Raw genomic sequence first — 18,021 nt, 5'->3', positions numbered from 1 at the left:
TGTCTTATAAAGCTGTGAGATAAATACTATGATTATCTCTCTTTTACAGATGAGAAAACTGAGAAATAGAGTTATGGAATAAGCTGACCAAGATCACTCATCGCCTAAGTGCTGGACCAGATACGGGAGTTCAGGCAACCTGGCTATAAAACGTGTTCTTTGCTATTACATTCTGCTACTTTTCAAAAGGTCTTATAATATCTGCAAATGGAAATAAGTTAAAATAAAACAAAAAAATACTCTGTTGGCTCTTTCTGTCAAATATCAAAAAAAAAATGTAGCTGTTGATCCATTATATCTCATTCTAGAAATGAAATGTTGATCAGAAAGAATGAAGACAAACTTTCAACCAATAAAGAAACACAAATAAAGGTACCATGGCTAATGCTTCTTTATGGTAATACAAATAAACCTGATAAATATGAATTAGGAAATAAATTTTTCTCATGGAATATGGAAAACAGCACAAAAATGTTTTCAATAATTGTTAGGTGCTATATGAAAAAACTTTACTTTGTGTAATATCTAGAGGGATTTTTAACTCATTACTAGTTTTGGTTTACTAATTAATATTATTATTTACCATTTTGAAATATTATCATATATTACTGAAATATTTTAGAGTCACAGGAAAAGTTTTTTTAAATCCTCTTTTTAAGAATTGCTTGAATTACTCAATAATTGTGTAAATTTTACTCTTAAATGCTCCTTAAATGCTAGCAATATACCAGGATGTTTTGTATTTATTCCTTTGCTTCCCTTTCTTGATCATATTTTTAACATACATAGCTTCTTATGAATTACATGTTTAACGCTAAAAAAACGTAACTCATTAATTTTGCATGCATATATTTAAATCCCCTTAGATTTAACTCAAATTACATTTCACCAGACTGAAGTTCAAACAATTATGCATCATGTAAAAATAACATTTAGGGCTTCTCTGGTGGCGCAGTGGTTGAGAGTCCGCCTGCCGATGCAGGGAACGCAGGTTCGTGCCCCGGTCCGGGAAGATCCCACATGCCGCGGAGCGCCTGGGCCCGTGAGCCATGGCCGCTGAGCCTGCGTGTCCGGAGCCTGTGCTCCGCAATGGGAGAGGCCACAGCAGTGAGAAGCCCGTGTACCACAAAAAACAAAAACAAAAACAAAAAACATTTAATATTGCTGAGTGTACAGCTGCTAACTAGAGAATTTAATAACAACATAATAAACTTTCATTATCTCTTTTGGCCACATCTTGATATTGCACTAAGTATAAATAAATTGGGGGTGGAGAATATGAGAAGAAACAGGTACATTCCTTTTCAGATGATCTAGATTGGAAGTTCTTCCTCAATACAAAATGATAATTTTAAAATTAAGTAAGTGACTGCAAGGAAATTTAATGAAGAAGACTTTTTACTTTCCCAGTGGTCCAGCAGTTAAGACTCCATGCTTCCCATGCAGGGGGTGTGGGTATGATCCCTGATCGGGGAAGTTCTGTATGCCATACACTGCGGCCAAAAAAAAAAAAGCCAAAAAGCCAATTTAAACATGGATAGCTTTTTTTTTTTTTTGCGGTACGCGGGCCTCTCACTGTCGTGGCCTCTCTCGTTGCGGAGCACAGGCTCCGGACGCGCAGGCTCAGCGGCCATGGCTCACGGGCCCAGACACTCCGCGGCATGTGGGATCTTCCCAGACCGGGGCATGAACCCGTGTCCCCTGCATCCGCAGGCGGACTCTCAACCACTGCGCCACCAGGGAAGCCCCACATATTACATTTTAAAAGATATTAAAAACTAAGAAATAAATGGAAAGTGAGAAAGCGGGGAAAATGGGCTCTGGCTACTCTTCCAAGGTGACTGATCCCAGGGGAAGAAGCAGGGATGTGGTAGCACCAAGTAGATACATGTTTATGGTGGGACTTTTTAAATGAGAGGTCTGTATCCTGCTTATAAAATGATGGGCTAGACACAGTGGTCTGACCTGAGGTAATTCTGCCTCCTGGCGGGTATCTGACAGTGTCTGGAGACTTTTTGATTATCATGACTCAGGGGCAGCATTCTACTGGAGTGTATTGGATAGAAGCCAGGGATACAGCTAAACATCCTACAGTGGCACAGGACACTCTCTGCTCCAACCTAGACTTATTCCAAATGTTAATAGTATTGAGGTTAAGAAACCCAAAGATAAAGCAGGAGAGATTAAAGATATAATAACAGGTAAATAATTGAAGGAGTAAGGTCCAGGAAAGACAGGAGGAGAACTTGGCCAAGAAGCAGAAACATCACATCTTCAGAGCCTGGACAGCACTGAGGCACCAACTCTCATTCTTTTTTTTTTTCCCCGCTACGCGGGCCTCCCACTGCTGCGGCCTCCCCCACTGTGGAGCACAGGCTCCGGACACGCAGGCTCAGCGGCCATGGCTCACGGGCCTAGCCGCTCTGCGCCACGCGGGATCTTCCCGGACGGGGGCACGAACCCGTGTCCCCTGCATCAGCAGGCCGACTCTCAACCACTGCGCCACCAGGGGAGCCCTCTCATTCTTAAGACTACTTTTTTTAAACAGACTGTCTATGAAGTAGACCTTGTCTAACTCTGCTGTTACTGAAAATACATGCAGAACGTCTATGTGGAGTTTTATTGCTAATCATTCTGTGGAAATAGGCAAGAAAAGTACAAAATAACAAATGCAGGTGGGGTGAAGTCACCTCAGAGTTAATGTAGCTTACCTCTCAGAATTCCTCACGAGTACCCAGCCCTTCTGTGGCCCTGGGAGGGGCGTTAGCAATTTTGAAATTTAAGTTTGAATTATATTTCCTGAAGTGGCCCAGCAAACTGTATATTCTTCAGGCCCCACAAAACAAGGATTTACCCTTGAATGCAGCAAAGTTATTCAATTTAATAATTTCCTTGACATCCTTGCTGGATGGAACCCTGAAGCTTCAACAGCCAGCTACTATTCTATTTAGCTCCCTAAGATGCAGTTCATAAATACTCATCACTCTCCAGGTTTCTTATTCTTATATAGTCTTCACAGGTCATTTCCTCCATTAAAGCAGTCTTTCTAGCATTAAAGGCCTCAGGGTACAATTAGGCCAAAACAATCAAGGATAAGTAGGTTATTCAATTTCCCCTACTCTAAAGCAGAATCACATTAAAGTGGGAAGCTGCTAACTCCTGGCCTTAGTTCCACATAGGAAATGAGGGCTCAGGAAAACTGTTATGAGATTTTGTGTACATAAAAGTCATCTAGAAAGCATGTCATAAATGTGGATTTCAGGGACCCACTCCCTGAGAGCTACAGGATCCAGATTGAAGGACAGCAATTTAAGAACTACTTCCTTAATGCAAAGATTCTTAATCTTCTGGGTGTCGGATCCCTTGAAGGATCTTTCCATATTCACATACTTATAATGTTAATATGGAGATTTTATTAGTTTGCTATGGCTGCTATAACAAGATGTTACAGACTGGGTGGCTTAAATAACAGAAATTTCTTTTCTCATAGTTCTGGAGGCTAGAAGTCCAAGTTCAAGGTGTTGGCACCTCTGGTTTCTTCTGAGGCCTCTCCTTGGCCTGCAGATGGCTGCCTTCTCACTGTGTCCTCACATGGCCTTCCCTCTATGGGCACATATCCCTGATGTCTCTTTAATGTATCCAAATTTCCTCTTTTTATAAGAACACCAGTCAGACTGGATTAGGCCCACACTAATTGCCTCATTTTAACTTAATCACATCTTTAAAGTCACATTCTCAGGACTGGGAGTTAGGGCTTCAACATATGAATTAGGGGCTGGGGGGGGGGAGGAAATCATCCCATAACAGAGATTATTCCATGGCCCCCATTCTAACCACCCCTAGCTTAGCTATTCCTTCAAAGAACTGGAGTGTGCAGATGATCTACCCGAGAGAAAAAGAAGGGGGCCACGTGGTGAACACCACAGTTAGGAGGAAAATGACCATCCAAAAAAGGGAGAGGAAAATCCATTGAATTTGTCTGGAAGAAGGAGGTCCTTGATGGTCTTAAAGATTTATGTGTGTATACCTGGAAAAGACGAAAACTCCAATTCGAAAAGATATATGCCCCCCAATGTTCACATCAGCACTATTTACAATAGCCAAGACATGGAAACAACCTAAATGTCTATCAACAGATGAATGGATAAAGAAGATGTAGTATATACATACAATGGAATATTACTCATGAAATAATGTCATTTGTAGCAACATGGATGGACCTAGAGATTATTACACTAAGTGAAGTCAGACAGAGAAAGACAAATAGCATATATCGCTTATATGTGGAAACTAAAATATGACACAAATAAACTTATTTACAAAACAGAAATAGACTCACAGACATAGAAAACAAACTTATGGTTACCAGAGGGGACAGGCAGTGGGGGGAGAGATAAATTAGGAGTTTGGGATTAGCAGATATAAACTACTATATATTAAGTTGACAAACAACAAAGTCCTACTGTATAGCAGAGGGAACTATATTCAGTATCTTGTAATAACCTATAATGGAAAAGAATCTGAAAAAGAATATATGTATACACATATATACATAACTGAATCACTTTGCTGTACATCTGAAACATTGGAAATCAACAATACTTCAATTAAAAAATCCCCAAAAATGATGTGTGTGTATAATACAAATATTGCATATTTATGTTTTATATATATAAATATACAATTTTATAATATATATTTTAGATAGACATTGAGAGAGAGAGCAATCATCTCTTTTGAGAACTGCAGAGAAAATAAAATTAAGGGTGATAGAAAAAAAAAGGAAAGAGTTTAACACATTATGTGTCTCCACTTCATCCTGCAACTAAAATAGTAGCCAAAGGACATAATGCAAAAAGGACAAACAGAACTTGAGTGGAGATGCCAAAGAAATATGAGCAACATTTTGGAAGTTCTACAACATATGGACAGGTGTTGACTGGCTTTCCACATGAGAAAAGCTGAAATCTAAATGCCTGCAAGGTGAAGGGAGCCAATAAACAAGCTGATTCATGAAAAAGAACTTGAAAAATTCTCAGGAATTAGAAGTCTAGGGCTCTTCTGAAAATGGGAAAAGGGGTGGGTGTGGGTGAAATCAGGAGAAATCGTTCAATGTCTGTATAATAAACAGCAGGCCAGACAATTGAGAACAAAACTCTGCCTTACAGAAGTCCCAGAAAGAGAGTCAGGAGGAAAATGGAAAAGAAGGGAAAACATCAAAGAAATAATAACATTTTCCAGAGCTGAAGGCCAAGGCTTTCCCCTGCAGAAGGCCCTCTGTGTCTCAACACAGTGAATGAAAAACAGATCAAACCTTAAAGAAAATTTGAGAAAATGTTAAAACATAGAAGGGCATGAGGACAGGATTAGGGGAACACAGTGGCAGGAAACAGCTTATAAATAAAATTTTGAAATTAGAAAGGAAACAGCTTATAAATAAAATTTTGAAATTAGAACAGCTCATAAATAAAATTTTGAAATTATTGCACTTCTCTGCAGCTATACTCGAAGTCTGAAAACAATGGAACACTATCCTCAAAATTCTAGAGCAAATGATTTTCAGTCTAGAATTTTACATGCATCTATCAATTCTGTGTGGAGTCTGCAAAATATTATTTTTAAACATTAAAAATACCTCAAAAGTTTACTTCGGATCTTCCTTCAGCAAGCTAATTGAAGGTGTGTTTCAGTAAAATGTCAGACTAAACTACGAAAGAATATCACACAAGTGGGAGGTTGAGGGGATGCTCCAGCATGATGCTGGACGCATCTCATTTAAAAACCAAAAACTGATTTGGAAAGCCATACGGTTTACAATATTAAGAGGAGTATAAGAACTCTGGTAGAAAGTTTGGTGAAAAATGAGTAAAAGTAATCTAAGCAAATGAAACAAAGAGGAAATATTTCATCTGGGGTGGCGGGAAGAAGCGTGATCCATTTTCCCAATTATAATAATGTAAACAGTTATTACTTAGCTAAAAGTTGTGGTACAGCTCTATTGGGAAGATGACCAGGCAGATGAGTAGGGGTTGCTGGTGAAATAGTGCAGATATTTTAGCTACGGTACTGCAAGAAAAGAAAGCTAAAATCCTCATCTTCCTTTACAGAAAGTCAACAGATATTATCTAAAATTAACAATACCAAGCAAGAACAGTACACAAATGTTATTTAGACATATGGAGGTAAGAACCAGAAGAAATGAGAGTTTTACATGATTTCCTCTAGAGATGAGGAACTGTCAGGGATGAAGGTATGCTGCTTTTCATGATACATTTTTTTAAAAATGCCTTTAAAAAATATGGACATCATACATTTCGACAAACATAAAAATAAATAAGTAAATTATAAAGAAAATGTATTATGTAATACATTTATGCCAAAGATATCCTATGGTCTATAAATATTTCTGCATGTTTTATATAAGGTTGATATATCAATATTTCTGGAAACATATCACCTCAATTCAACTCTATAAGCATAGGTTATAAGAACCATTTTTCTTCTTACAGTTAATCTTTCTCAGAAAAGTTGGGTGCTCGCCTATGTTAATACTTTAATCCTTCAGGTTTAAAAAGGATCCACCTGAAGTAGTGATCTTACCAACAGAAATACATGAGTTAGCTATACTGAGTTCACACATCCGTATTTCTTCAGGATGGGATTTCTGGAGTAATAAGGCCTAAAGGTACTTTAAATCAGCATATTCCAAACCCAGGTGTCAGGACAGTGGGTGTGGTGACAAGGGCCATCAGGCAAGAGAAACGTCCAGTGCACCAATCAGAAGTCTTCTGGGGACACAGAGATCTGTAGTGTGCTAGAAAAGTTCATTCTCCATCATTTGTACCTTTTCCTCAAAATGATTTTAATGGATGTTTTATTTCAATAATATTATCACTCAGAATGTGAAATGGCCCAGACAATGAAAAATCTAGGCCAAGTAAAACCCACGCAAGAAGCTATCTCCCTGACTCCTTTTCTTTCTCTCCTGAAATATAGTTTGCTGCTTCCATACCTCTCTATAGTCACTGCCGATGTGTTCTAAGCTGAGGGAATACACAAGATCCTTGCCTCCCACGAAGAGTCTCTCTTGATATTCATCCAGCAGCATTGTCTGGAGATCAAGAAATCCAAAAGGGCTACGGAAGACTGACGTTCTGTTTAGATCCAAGAGCTCTGAAATACAAAACAAAATGTACACTAAACACAAGAGAAAATATAAATACCTTCATAACACTCTTCTCATGGCTCTATTTTCATACCTATTAATACTGTGCAATTAACATTCATTTTATCATAAATACAAAGTCTTTAAAATTTATTACTCAAAAAGATTAAAAATATATAGTGCATCAACAATACTTAATTGTGTATTTGAAAACTGCTAAGATAGTAGATCTTAAAAGTTTGAATCAACAGAAAAATATTCTATGTCAGGTGATGGATAGTAACTAAATTTATTGTGGTAAGCATTTCTTGATATGTACATATATCAAATCAATATGTTGTAACCTTACACTAATACATTATACATCAACTATAATTCAATAACACTGGAAAAATATTTTTAAATATTTGTTCAGTGTGTAAAAAAAAGTACAATGGAAATAAGTTGTGATATGCACAAATTAACATCTTTTATAAGTTTATTGATTGAAAAGCTTTGATTCAACTTAATAGGTAAGGTAAATATCCTACGTTTTTAAATACAGAAAGAATTATTTTTCACAAACTTTAATGTAAAGTGCTACACGGAAAAGTCATTCCATTATGACTTTTATATTTACTTTTCTATGTATAACAAAAATCCCAATTCTACAATAAATATTCCCAAAGCAAGTCCAGTTAATTCCAGATGAACAACAACTCAGAAAAAATGTTTCCACTTGAAACTGGTTTTGAAAGTCATGTCCAAAATCAAATTGTCCAAGAATGGAAACTATCAGTGTTGTTAATGTATTCAGTACAGTGGGAATGACTGTTAAAACTGATGGGGATCTACTTTCTACCACTGTGATTTGGGCTGGTGTTTATGCATTCACCCCTACTTCAGAAATTACAAATTATTTGCTTTAGTTAACATACATTTAATTTTAGAAAGCCAGAATCTGGCAAACCTCTCATATGTGTGTATTTGTTTGTTTGTTGAAGCTATTTAATTGCATATGGCAGTTCACTACTTAAGCTTGGTAAATGATAATGTGAGAGCCTTTGAGGATGAGAGAGAATTAATACGAAACCCTGCATGTTGAAGATTTCTTAAAGAGGCTCCTTGGAAATATTGACAAGTTAGAAGATAACTTCATTTCCCAAAGGTCAGCTCCTAATGCATCTGACAAAGAAGGTGAAATACTGGTAACCAGAACACTCAAACCCAGACAGCAGTATGAAATATGAAAATCGATAGCACTTTGTCCACTCTTACACTGCCTATTTCTGAGAAAAGAGAAATGAAGTATCTTTTCCCCTCTATTATGAATGTATTAACTTCTATTTGTCTACTCTGAAACTGTTGATGTCCAAAGTTTTGTGGAATGGGGCTAACTTTAAACCTTTAGTTAAAACAACCAATTTTGCTAACATCAAATTATCATTTATAAAGGTAAAACTTGTGATACTGAATCATTTGACCATTCACCTAAATAAAGAACTTAAAGTTTTGAGGGACAGATGGAAATAATAATAAGGTGCTTTATTTAGGGAAGATGAAAATAGGAATTTGAGAGATTAGGCGTTCTTGAATCCTGGAAGACAAATTTTTCCCACTCAGTAATTTTGTCAAGGTAGAATGACACTGTTTTCCTTCCTAAATAGGCATTCACAAACAGATGTGTATTTTAGGGATTCAATACTATAACAAAAATATAAATCAGAGCTCTCCACTGCCATTACACTTTGTCTCCACATGTATTCACTTATGGTTTTACAACAGGGCTGCTAAGTGGAGTATTTTCCAGAAAAGGCTCCCCAGTTATTCTAGTATGTTGCTATAATTCCTCAAGCTTTATGCATGGTGAAGTCATTATCTGAAAAGATTCAACTGTTCAAAGAATGGTTATACACTAGCTAGAATTAGCAGGTCTCTAAACTACAGACTTACCAAACACAGTACTGTACAAAGCTTAGAAGAATAAGTTGGCTGGAAAATGAGAGAAAGCCAGGAAAGGAATGAAACATGAGGGCGCTACCCTAAAGTGCTGCCACAGTGGAGTAGTCAGTGCCAATTTTTAAAAGTATGAATTGGAAAGAGAGGCAGCTCAACCAGTAAAGGAGGCACTCCATAAATGAATTCCATCTAGGGATGGAATGACCTTGCTTTTTCCCAATGAGTCATTAGGACTTCATTACCTCTGTATATAAATAGAGATATAGACATCAAAACTTCTACTTGTTTTTATGACTTGCCAATTTCTGCAATGCATACTATGCTTACTATAATTTTTATAGTGTAAAGGTCATCGTTCCTGTTTCTTTGTCAGTAATAGAGACTAACTACTGGCCCATCAGTCTTATTTTCTTCTAATCAAATTTTATTCTGACCCATCTTCCCATCGCTATGACGAAGTCGATCCCATGAGACCACAAAGATGAACTCATGTTCCTGTGGAGATGTAGACTGGAAAATGCAAAGGGAAAAATTTCAACAAATGCAAATTTTTTAACTGTTCATTTCTTACAGCCTTTACATGTATCAATTTTTTTCACCACAGTAAACAACCACAGTGTAACCGTCTGAATTACCACTGTCCTTTATTTTACTTATGAAGAAACTCAGGTGCCCAGAGAATAAATGACCATCCTACAGCTATATACTATTACAATGAAAAATCACTCAAATTACAAAAAAAAACAAAAATGAGAATTAAAGTACAACAGATGTATATGCCATCATGAAAGTCCTGTAGGCTGAGAATCTGAAGAGCCAGGTTCTGGTCTTGGCTTCGCCATTAATTACCTGAGTAACTATGAACAACCACTTAACCTCTTTAGATTGGTTTCCTCACATGTTAATCACCCTTGTACACTCAAAATTATTAATTCTTTGACTAAATTGCATTTTTGAAATGGAGGTGATAAAACATTGCTAAAAAAAATAAACACAACCACAGATATTTTACGGCCTTTCAAAGTACAGTGCTGCATCTATATTTTTTGGAATCTTAACAAATGGAGGGAGTGATCAATGAACAAGTCTACATATTCCACGACCCTTATTTAAGCTTGCCTAAAAGGAAGTAGTTAAAATATTCATTTATTACTTTTCATATATTTAAATGATTACAGGGTCAGGGAATACTTTTAGGTTATCAGGAATTTTGGAGCTAATTTATTTTGATTCATTCATATCACCTCAGAGGAAGTTGCTGCCGAGGTATGTTTGGATACATAAAATTGAATATCATGTACATGTCTTAGGTAGTAAGTTAAGAAATTTCATTTCACTTACGAAGACACTTCCTGGGATAATTCCTAACTTATTTTTTTTAAATATAAGATCCAATAAACAGACTGCAGTTTTCTTTAAACATGTTCCCAATATGAGAGCTGTGCATTGAATGTTTCTGCAACTCTCCACTTTGACCATCACCACCCAACAGAATAAAGCCAACGACTGATTCCTAAGAAGTTCAGGCTCTTCCGTGGAAATTTCAGAATCAAGGTACTAACCACTGTCTGTGATTCTCCAACATCCTCGACTTTAAGTCAGGAAAGGTTAAAAGTACCCATTATGCGTAAATATTTGTGTTTTAGACATATATCTGGAATAATGGACACAGAGGAACATTTTTTAAAGGTTGTGCGTATTTATGCTTTAATACTAACTCTAATTTTCTACTTTTATTTATTTGATTATTTAACTTGCATCTTTCCAAAAAGGATCTGAGACGACTCATACAAATATATTCAGTTGAACAAACAAATATACTGCTAGGGGTGCTAAAATGAAGGGAAATAAAAAACGAAGAAAATAAGATGGGAACGCTGGAATAAATGCTATTAAGTGAAAGTTATTCTCTAATATCCTACACACTGTTAAAGTAAGTATCAAAATTGACCCCAGGCTTCTTAAAATTCAAATTAAAAGTCACTATAATACAGGAGAAAAACTATATCAATTGCTTAAGAGTACTGCCTGATGTGATGATCAATTTTAGGTCTCAACTTGACTAGATCAGGGTTGCCCAGATATTTGGCTAAACATCTCATTTAATCATGGGCACTTCCACGAGGTAAGACCTACAACTACCTCCGTTTTCTAATTGCAAAAAGAGAGCTTTTAAGAGATTCAGTGCACAGCTAAGGTTATTTGGTCATTGTTGGTGCCAAAATTTGAATAAGAGGTTGACTGGAGAGCTTTGCTATTAATGATCCATGTGAGATGGGGTGTTTATCACCACTGTATACTCACAGAGCTTAGTCATCCCCAATTCTGGTCCCCAGAGATGAAGAGCATCAAGATTGTTTGACTTGTTAAAAGCTTGCTCCTTATAAACAGTGACTCCAAAACCTTATATAGAAAACTCCCTATAGAAGCAACTAAGTCTAGTCTATTAAGGGATTATGATGTTTCTGAACTTGAATACATTTTTGCAGAGCTTGATATTAATAATAAAGTAAAACGGAAGGTCTTCCCAATATTCAATAGCTGTGATTGATATAATTCAAAACAATTCAACAGCAAGAACATCAAAAGGAAAATTTAGGTTAATATCAATTTTAATTACCTTTCGTATGTATTTAAAAAGCTGTCTCAAATGACTACGGACGTGTTCATGTTGCTTTATTAATTGGTGACATTTTCAGTTTTATAAATCTTACTTTAAGAAAACTGAAATGTTTGTAGATAACTTGTGACAGAGTTTCAAAATGATTTGAAAAATTTTTTGGTATATACTTAGGCAAACAAAACAAAACAAAACAAAAACCTCAAGCAGGAAGCTTCCCTCCTTCTTTAAGAATATTTCCTCATTTTAGTTTTAGAGCCAGCATTTTAAGTCATAATAGTGGTCTTAGCACCAAATTATAGTCCGTGGACTTGGTGTATTTACCAAGCAATGGCTGACCTATTTATCCCTCTGCACTGCTGCAAGCTGCTTCGATGAAAGAATCAGAAAACATACAGGAAGAGGGGAACAAAGAAACTCTAATCTCAGGTAATCTCCAGAAAACACAGTGCAAATAATGGACAGTGCTGACTGCATAAACCGGAGGAAGCTCATCTTGAGTTCTTCCTACTCTAAAAACAACACGAATTACTTGGGGGAGGCAGTGGACAAAGAAACAAGACTAAACTGGGATGCACCAACTCAGGGTTCATCCGGAAATTTTCTCAAGAGGGAACTAATTATTATTGCTAAGCTGCCTGCTAATTATCAGCTGTCAATGAAGGCATACTCAGAGGATTTAGTCATTTCCTCTCATCTTTCTTTTAAAACTGCAAGGGAAATAGTTTTGAAACTCACTGACATCAATATATTATAGAGACAGTTCTCCTCACTCTGTCAAAATATAATTAAATTCCACACATCCATGTACAAGATGGGGGAGGACAGAGTACATATTTTTAAGTTCTCAAACAAAAACTAGATCTCCTAGGGATGGGTGTTTCCTTTTTTGAATGCATACTTCTACCAGTCACCTGCAAAGTAGTGACTTCCTGAGACCCAGGACTTTAAACTTTTTATTATTTTCCAAATCAATTCTTTTATTCAATGTCTTAAAGTTAATTCAACAATAAAATATTGAATCACACACAAAGTCAGCATTATTAAAGAAAATGAAATGTAGAAATAAAGGTTAGAAATTTCTTCAACTTCTTAACAATTCCAAAGGAAAAGGTTTCTTACTACATGCTTTGATGATTTCGACAGACCTGATCAATACTCACTAATGGCTTGTAATAACGTTGAAACAGAGTGGTAAAGAAATAAGCAATTAACTTTTTTTTAAGTGTAAACAGGGCTTCCTAATTGGTCTTTCCAGCAATGGACTGTGGCCAGCCTTTCAGGCACTTTCTGAACTTTTAGATTTCTATCTTTCTTACAAGTCAAAGGTCCACAACAGGCATTGTGGTGTTCCAACTTTTAATCATAAACTGCTTCCAACAAAAGCAGAAAAAGTTCAAAAGTACACATGAATGGCCTAGGCATTAAACAGCCTTTTACTTCCTTGGTCAAGGAAAATAATAGTGTCAGAATTTTAATATTCCTTATGTTCCTATCTTATAAATTATCATTATTCAGTGTTATACACGATATTCTGCCTTACAGGTCTCTGAACGAACACAAGGGCACCATGGGACAAAGGTTACACAGAATCACTGTCTATGCGTGTACTGTCTATGCATGTACTGTATGTGTGTGAGTGCACATACTTAAATCATTGAACTGAACAAAATCATAGACTATAAAGTGCTACTCCATAAAAGTCAATGATTTAACAATTTTTGATTGCCTCCTAAATATTTAATTACATTTTATTCCAGTGGAGGCCAAAGGAGCAAGTCCTAAGTGAACAGCTTCCGAAGCTGAGCCTGCAGGCCAGAGGGACCCTGACCTGGGACCACCCTGTGTCCTTCATTCAACATTCCTTTGGGGCCTTGTAAACTAGGACATGTTATTCTAAATATAATGGAAAGGGCCTCAAAGGTTTTAAGAGCAAGTACATGACTGGATTTATTTTTAAAATACCAATTGGTTTTGATGTGCATAATTGCCAGCAGGGGGCAAAAGTTGAATAAAAGGTATGGGGAAAAAATATATATATATATTATAAGCAGGTGAGGAGAATGATAGTAGTAAAGCATGGTGCACTGTGACGGCAGAGCCCTGAAAGATTAAGTGGAAGAAAGCTAGCCATCAAATTTTACACAATACAGTAAAAGTCTTTTTTAAAATTTAAGCTGTTTAGGAATGGGGTAACAGATTGTAATTCATTTTGATGAAACATTCAATGCACACTGAGATAATCTGCATTAGGTACTAGATCTGGGGTTTCAGAGGGACACTAAAAATCAATGTAATTATGTAAAAATAACACAAATCAGATTTTGGCATTCTTCATTTTATTTCTGTACATCAATTTTAGAGGTAAGTTTTTTCAGGCTTACATACCAGAGAAAATCAGGCCGGTTTACCTTTTTTTTTTTTAAGAAAATATTTTTTATGGTTCAGAACCAGAAAGAATATAAAGATTTACAATGATAGATTCCCTTCCATCTGGCCTCACTCCCCCTGTAGAGTTCTCACTCCTTCACCCTGAAGGGTCAAACCCTGTCTACTTTCTTGGGTATTCCTCCAGAGTTTCTTACACCTACACAACAAATAAGGTAAATATATAGGTCTTTAATACTTTCCTAACTTTTGGTATATAAAAAGAATCATAATATAAGCTCTGTTGTTTACTTTGCTTTTCTTCACTTTATATACTTTAAAAGTCTTCCTGTACCAAAACTCAGAGAGGATACAGTTTGCATGATATCCCACTTTATGAATCAGCTATTGGCAGGCACTGAATTCTTATAAATTTTTGCTATTAAAAACAGCACTACACATGATATCACTTATCTGTGGAATCTAAAAAAAACGATATAAATGAACTTCTTTACAAAAGAGAAAGACTCACAGACATAGAAAACAAATTTATGTTACCAAAGGGGAAAGTGGGTGGAGGAGGGATAAATTAGGAACTTGGGATTAGCAGATACAAGCTACTATATATAAAACATAAACAACAAGGACCTACCATATAGCACAGGGAACTATATGCAATATCTTGTAATAACCTATAATAGAAAAGAATATGAAAAAGAATATATATATGTATGTATAACTGAATCGCTTTGCTGTACACCTGAAACTAATGCAACACTGTAAATTAACTACACTTCAATTTTAAAAAATGGTTTAAAAAACAGTGCTAACAATGTGTATACATGAATATATGCCAATTCACATATGTGAAAATATATCTGTAATATACATTTTTAGAGTGGAATTGCTGGGCCTAAAGAAACATGAGTTCATAATTTTTTACAGATACTGCCAATGTGCCTCCATAGGAATTATATCAGTTTAATATTCTACTACTATATGTGAGAGTGACTGTTGCACATCACCTAAGAGAACAGTATGTTATTAAAATTTAGGATTTTTGCAGATCTGATTGTGGGAATACAAATTAATTTTCTTATTATGGATGAAGTTAAGCATCCTTTCCTATATCTCAGAGTACCTTATGGTCACTTTTTGCCATTTTTCCCTTTATGTCCATTGCCTATTTTTCCACAGGATTAAAGGTGCTTTGTCAACATGTGAATTTAAGAAATGTTTAAACTGTTAAGTTTTATGTTTTGTGACATCATGGCTGAAAGATGAAGGAGGCGAGGCTCTTAAATGTAGAAATTTGTGCTTCAACCATGTTAGAAACGTATTTTTAATGTGTTATAGTTTTGCTTTAGTAAGTAGAGTTAACTCTTGATTATCCAGGGTAATTAACCAGTTTGTCATTAACAGCTCACAAAAAAATGTTATAAATCAAGGAACATGCTTGGTCTCCCAGAGGCTGAACTGGGTGTCAACAAACTCCCAGGCACAGCTGTTCAGCTGGGGAGCCCTACGTGGGTCAGGAAAGGTAGAGCCTTGGCCACAGTGGAGGTGCCACCGTTGGGGCAGTGACAGTGGTTTTACAGCCAGAGGCCTTTGTGAGATGTCTTCTCCTCCCTAAGGAGACCATGGTTGATCCAGACATTTTCCTCATCCATCCTCCCCGCCTTCAGGGGCATGTTTCCCAACTGGCCTCTTCAGACTCCAATCCCCTTCAGACTTCCTCTGGATTTTTCCGATAGCTCCATTTTTGAAGATCCCCATTGAATCCATTTTTACTCATTTGGTTTTGCTTTAACAATTATTTCCAGTCACTCATGATTCCCAAATTCACAACCCTTTCTCATACACAGATTAACTAGGAGTTATATTAAGAGGCATAATATTTTTTTAATAATTTACTCACTACTATAAAATATCAGAAATGTTGTGCTTCACATGCAGTTTCCCAAGGCCACTACTGTGGAGGTCAATTTTTACTTATAGTCAGGCTTTTATTGAACACTAGCCAATGAGAAAGTTTCTTTCACATGGAGGGGAAAAATGACTCACTCAAAACTGACCTTTCAACCCTACTCTTCTTGACTCTGTGTTGATTTCTGGACACTTGTTTATGAGAATTCCAAAATTCGAAGTAACAAGTATTCTACAAGATGTTTTAAACGTTCAGTCAGAGCAGAAGTTAACAAAGCCAAGAATATGTGTGAAATGCCGTAACGTTTTCTATACTGTTAGTCATTTAAAACTTATCGAGAGGAGGGGTGTGAAAGGAAACATGTTCCTAGAAGTCCAACGAAGTGCTCTCAGCATTACCATAGTGTGCTATAGGTTTGTTCATCATCTGAACATCTTCCTTTCAAAATATTTTCATGTAATCTACGAAATTATCTGTGATAATAAAGCTTTGATTTCATTTAGTTATTTGTTACTTATTTCTTAATGTGAGACATGTATAAACAGCATTCATTTTACAGTAATATCTTAAAAGCCACTTTTTCTGGATTATGTCATTTCACTAAGGATTGGCTCTCATTTAATATTTAAAACTTGAATAATAAAACACAACTGTTCTATATATTTACACTGTATTCTGTCTTAGAATTGGATTTAAAATAAATGAGCAACAGTACTTCATAATGCATTTCCTCTAACACACACTGAACAATCCTGGCTCCCATCACTCAAACTACACCCCACAAAAAACTGCTTTTTGTAAGATACTTTTCATTTTTGAACAAAGTTGGCTAAGGTATACACAATTGTAATTAGCATAATTAGCTGTTAAATTATAAATATATTTCAATATGATCTTGACCCAGAAGTGCTCTATGCTATCAAACTAATACATTTTATACAGGTTATATGTTTAATTGAAGTTAGGTCATGCTAAGAAGGTGACTAGGTCTATCAGCCACTTTTTCATTTTATAGTTGATCATTTTAAATATTAGACTAATATAACTTGCTAAAACATAGCATAAATTTTAGGGGCTTTTCCCCCCAGCTTTATTGAGATGAAATGTAATATTGGGTTAGTTCAAGGTATGCAACATAATGATTTGATATACATATATAGTGAAACGATGATCACAATAAGTTTAGTTAATATCCATCATTTCACAGTTATAATTTTTTTTCTCATGACGAGAATTTTTAAGATCTACTCTCTTATCAACTTGCAAATATACTGATAAAATACGGTACTGTTAACTACAGACACCAGGCTCTACATTACATCCCCATGACTTATTTATCACTGGAAGTTTGTACCTTTTGAACACATTCACCCATTTCCCACACACCTAAATTTTTATGTTTTTGTTGAAATTCTGTACCTTTCTATAACAACTTTATCGATCATTGGTCTATAATGTTTTCTCTAATAAATACTCCATCACGTAACAACAAACAAGCAAATTAACTAAAACTGGAATTGAATTTTCACTTCATCATACACTGGTTCAAATATTTGATATCTGAAATTCTTCAAAGTAATATGATACTCAATTTCTTGCCTCCTATATTGACCCCCAAATCCATACTTATTTAGCCAAATGCCTACTTGCCATCTTCTCCTGGACTCTAACAGACTAGCTTTTCCAACTGAGCAAATGAAGAATAACTCGTGATTTCCACCTATAAACCAACTCCTCTCTCAGACTTCCACTCACAGTAAATGGTTCTTTGGATCTCGCCAAAAATCTAGGATTTGTCCTGATTCTCCTTTCCCTGAATGCCATACTATCGCGGTCCTCAACATCTCACTACAACTACCCAACTAGACTAGTGAAACGGCTTCCGATTTTCCTGCTTCTACTCTCCCCAACTCTCCCTTCCACCCAATTGGTTTAAAAATGGTAGCCTTTAAAAATATTAACTGCCGGGGGGAGGGGTGGCAGGGGAGGACCTTCAAGATGGCA

The 18,021-nt window shown here is 36.1% G+C and overlaps 1 protein-coding gene across 1 annotated transcript in view; it reads right to left on the bottom strand.

Annotated features, from left to right (window-relative positions):
- The window catches only part of SEMA3E (semaphorin 3E), a 265,665-nt gene that overhangs the window by 105,744 nt on the left and 141,900 nt on the right, over nt 1-18,021 (bottom strand). The window contains exon 2 of the mRNA XM_004263414.3: nt 7,013-7,173. Within this exon, the coding sequence (XP_004263462.1) occupies nt 7,013-7,173 (161 nt within the window). The remainder of the gene's footprint in view (nt 1-7,012; nt 7,174-18,021) is intronic.

Source organism: Orcinus orca, chromosome 9, assembly GCF_937001465.1.
Source record: "Orcinus orca chromosome 9, mOrcOrc1.1, whole genome shotgun sequence".
NCBI lineage: Eukaryota > Metazoa > Chordata > Mammalia > Artiodactyla > Delphinidae > Orcinus > Orcinus orca.
This window is presented reverse-complemented; position numbering and strand designations above follow the sequence as displayed.